The sequence below is a fragment of the Macrosteles quadrilineatus genome, unplaced genomic scaffold (genome assembly GCF_028750875.1).
Source record: "Macrosteles quadrilineatus isolate MER2022 unplaced genomic scaffold, UCM_ALF_1.0 Scaffold_2__2_contigs__length_208266976, whole genome shotgun sequence".
In the NCBI taxonomy this organism is placed as follows: Eukaryota; Metazoa; Arthropoda; class Insecta; order Hemiptera; family Cicadellidae; genus Macrosteles; species Macrosteles quadrilineatus.
The window spans coordinates 30,055,617-30,059,839 of record NW_026542595.1 but is presented as its reverse complement, the minus strand read 5'-3'; the positions used below and the strand labels follow the sequence as shown (position 1 = coordinate 30,059,839).

Here is a 4,223-nt window from a genome sequence, read left to right as displayed (position 1 = left end):
GCTCTTTATCGAAAATGTGTTTTGGGGGTTTTTATTTAAAGCCATCGTGTTTATTCCAGCGCATCGTGCGGCAAGGAGCGATCCGGAATCAGTCAGGAACGGGTATACCCTCGGGGACAGCGCCCCTACCCCAGTTCCCCGGGGCCCAACCTCCGTTTGCCCAGCACCGGATACCTGACGTGCCGGGGGTTGCACTAGGGAATAAATATATGCTCTTACGAACAAATTTTGCTTTTATTTGTGCTTGTAAACTGCTACAAGGGGATTGTTCATAAAAGCGCGCTCAATGCTTTAGTAAAAATGTAATCAGACAAGTTGAAATTCGCTTATTCTGCAGATTGGTGCGGTGGGGGTATTTATAAATTAAGTTTTAATTTTCAAAAAGTCTTAACAGCCGACGCTATCGATAAGCTGCAGGATGTCAGTGGAAACCAACCATAAGTATCCCAGTAGTACTGCATGGTTAAGAAACTTGGGCACTGGCCAAAAAACTAAAAAACCTCATTGCTGGATTTGAGAATAAAGGGCGGAAAAAATATGCGGACCAGTTCAAGATAACAGAGGTTGAGATATGAAAGAACAGAGAGCTAAGCGAAAATGTGAAAACACCCTGATTATAGAGGTGCTTTCCAAAAATAAAAGGCTCGGACCAGCATATAATCGGAGGAAAGAAATTGATGGTCCCGTGCCATTTGTTTACAAGATGACTTTCCTCCTTTATAACTCCAGAATTTGTCTTTATGCGTATAAACTAGCTGTTCTGAACTATATTCATTTTTAATTGACTACTCGATTCCCGTACGTAGGATGGGCAAACAGCTCGTCATTAAATAAAGTTATATAATACATAAGAACGAGTTTATACAGTATTGTTCTAATTTAGATTTGTCAAATATATGTTTACTGTAAAAATATATTGTTGATGATTTTATTTATAAAACACGTGCAAAGTGCATCTTTAATGCTGTAGGGGCGTTGAAAAAAGATACCCCTGTTAATTTTCTCTTTCCTATAATCACAACCGCAAAACCAATTTTTTCAGTGATGAAAGATGCTAGAGAATGCTTAATGTCCTCTCCAAAGTAATATAGGTACTCTCCGAAGGCGTTGAGTGATTGGGTCGGATTATGCATGACCACCAAGACTATCTACACTAACAATTAACTATACAGTATGATAAGATGACTCTGAGTCCTTAACCACTCCTGGTGGATTTAATTGATATAACACTCTTTTTTTCTTTTCAAACATTAGTTGTAAGAAATAACCAATATTAAACGTATATTCGGATAAATAATATAACACAAATAGAACCAACATGTTCCATAAAATAAATTATATACGTAAGCTATGATTTTATAAATTTTATAGAAATTTCAATTAACAATGAAAACTATTAATTTATTTAGTTTGGTACCATACGTAATACTGTCGTATTTATGGTTGTTGTTGGATCAAAATGATGTAAACTATTTCACCAGTTAAATTGGAAAGTCTCGTTACTTGACACCACCTTCAGGAAACGGTTGTCGTCTGAGGTGGCTAGGGACGAGGGGCTTACTGCGGTTATGAGCCAGCAGCCAGTCGGCCAGCCACAACATGGGCTCTAGAGGCTTCTCCTTCACCAACTGGGCAAGACCTTCCTTTAGCAGAGGACGAACCTCTTTGTTCAGGAGGTTGAGACCAGCTTCTAGATCGGGAATCGGTTCTAACAATGAGTTGGGGAAGAAGAAAAGAATCTCCCTCCGAGCTATTGGCAAGTCTCTACTGGCATGCATTGCGGGAAGATTGCACTCATAGTTACCAAACTGGGAGTTGAGGGACCGTGGATTGTCTCGCTGTGCTACTACGACGTCCATAGGTCCTACAATCTCCACAAGCTTCTCCACTGCATCCTCTCTACCCAAGCACACCACAGTAACCGGAGCTGAAGACATGTAAGCGACTAGGAGAGGGAAATCTCGTCTGCCGTAGAGACCGTGATAGAAGTCACTCGCTTGTTCCGGAGTCAGATGTACATATCTTTGGGACAGAATTGTAAAACATTGTTCTTTCAAAGTCCTGATGATTTTCTTCACGTTAGTCATTCCCTCTGGAAATATTATAGCGAGAGTATGTTCGACACTCATACTAATTTGTAACGCAGGATGTATAAAATATAATTATACTGTAAATAAACAAACAATCTAGTTTACGTATACAATATAGTTTACGTATATATCAGATGATAAGTTTGTACTTAGTTATTCGCGTTTTTTACTTACTCTATTTCAATCCACCATTAGTGCATTGTCAACATAAAACACAATTAATTATTACCCCCATAAACACCCGTTCCCGTAATCCGATCATGCTGGTTCGCGAACTCATTGAATAAATGTAGGTTTAAATTCCGAATTTTAATCAAAATCGGATCATTTTTGCTCGAGTTATCGTGCTATCGGACACATATAAATATATATATGAATTTGAACAGATGGAGTTTTTGGCCTCTAAGTTACCTCAAAACGAAAAAGTGAATCGGTCCCGATTCCAGGGGCCCATTTCATAATAAACTACAAGTTACAAGTTACAACTTGTAACTTGTAATTTCCATTAGATTTGCATTGGGCGATCAGCTGATTTACTAATAATATTAGTTTGTACTTTATTATGAAATGGGCCCCAGGTCTTACCATGAGTACTACGTTAATAGCTATATGGGAAAATTGCTAAAACAGGACGAACACACGAAAACACGAATACACAAAAAACACAGCACGTACACGGCTTAAAAACTGATGACAGAGACTCACGTATCCCTCAAATAGTAGAATCAAATTTTCAATGATACTAGTGAACAGTGTCATCGGGCATGAACTAGACACAAAACATGAGCTTCAAAATTTTCAACGTTTGAGAAGTCTACTTGTGTTGGTTAGTCTATGATCTGAAGTCAATGACAAAGCTACACAGATCATCTCACCCCTTTCTACGTGATTCTACACTCATCCTCATCGCAGAAAGGACTAAGCAAGAGACAGACCCTCGTCACCCATTACACGGCCACCAACCTGCAGAGTGACGGCTTCGGTCCAGAAAGAGCTTTTTATTACGGACACGAGTCCTGGGGCCCATTTCATAATAAAGTACAAACTACAGTAATATTATTAGTAAATCAGCTGATCGCCCAATGCAAATCTAATGGAAATTACAAGTTACAAGTTGTAACTTGTAACTTGTAGCTTATTATGAAATGGGCCCCTGGATGGATCACTCTCAAGCAATCGGGTGGCAAGGTGGGAGGCCACGTTGACTAACCCTCCTATACCAGCCAGGGGGGAATTGGCTCCTGGTGGAGGCCTGCATTACACGGTGTGGAAGACCCTAAATCGAATCAGGGTCGAGGTACCGAAATGCAAGACAAACATGCAGAAATGAGGTCTCTTACCGGACGAAGAAAACATCGCTTGTGTGCGTGTGGTGCTGTTCAGTATCCTTGCCATCTGCTGATCTGTCCACGCCTAGACCAGCCTTGCACATTAGATGATATTTTAAAAGCGAATGACAAAGCCATTACGGTACCTAATTTTTGGAAAAGCGAAGTCTGATTTACGGACACAGAAAGTAAGTAAGTACCCAGATAGCACGTAAGCTTGATTCAAACCTTGAATTACGCTTGCTTTTACTTGAAATGACAGCTTTGAATTGTCACTTTAGATTCAAACTCGAGTCAAGTGTCAACTTCATGTAACACACTTGAATTACGCTTACAGTGGATTGAATTAACAGCTTTGAAATGTCACATTAGATTCAAACTGGATTCGAGCATACACAACATACTACCATTACGCTTGCACTTGCTTGTATTAACAGCTTTGAAATATCACATTAGATTCGAACCCGAGTCGAGTGTAATATTACCCACAATGCACTTCCATTACGCTTACGTTGGCTTGAAATTACAGCTTTTATGTATCACGTTGGATTCGAATTGGAGTCGAGTGTAAGTTACCCACAATTCCGAGCGGGAACGACGCTAACGGTGGGACGTGGGAGTGGTGGGACCGACACTTGAAGACGACATCGGCCATATTGCTTTGTCTTTGTGTATTTTTGTGAGTGATTCATTCTCAATCTCTCTCATTGAGAATATCGATATTGTGGTGCTGAGTTGTTCAAGTTATTATTTATTGTTGAAGCTGATTTGTTATTAAGTTTCATCTAGGCATATTTCTTCTTAT

The 4,223-nt window shown here is 39.7% G+C and overlaps 1 protein-coding gene across 1 annotated transcript; it reads right to left on the bottom strand.

The window, feature by feature from the left end:
• Window positions 1-1,349: 1,349 nt before the first annotated feature.
• Window positions 1,350-2,203, bottom strand: LOC128987641 (nucleoside diphosphate kinase homolog 5). The gene has a single exon (XM_054408597.1). The coding sequence runs from the start codon at window positions 2,127-2,129 to the stop codon at window positions 1,500-1,502; it is 630 nt and encodes a 209-aa protein (XP_054264572.1). The 5' UTR covers window positions 2,130-2,203; the 3' UTR covers window positions 1,350-1,499.
• Between the last annotated feature and the right edge of the window lie 2,020 nt (window positions 2,204-4,223).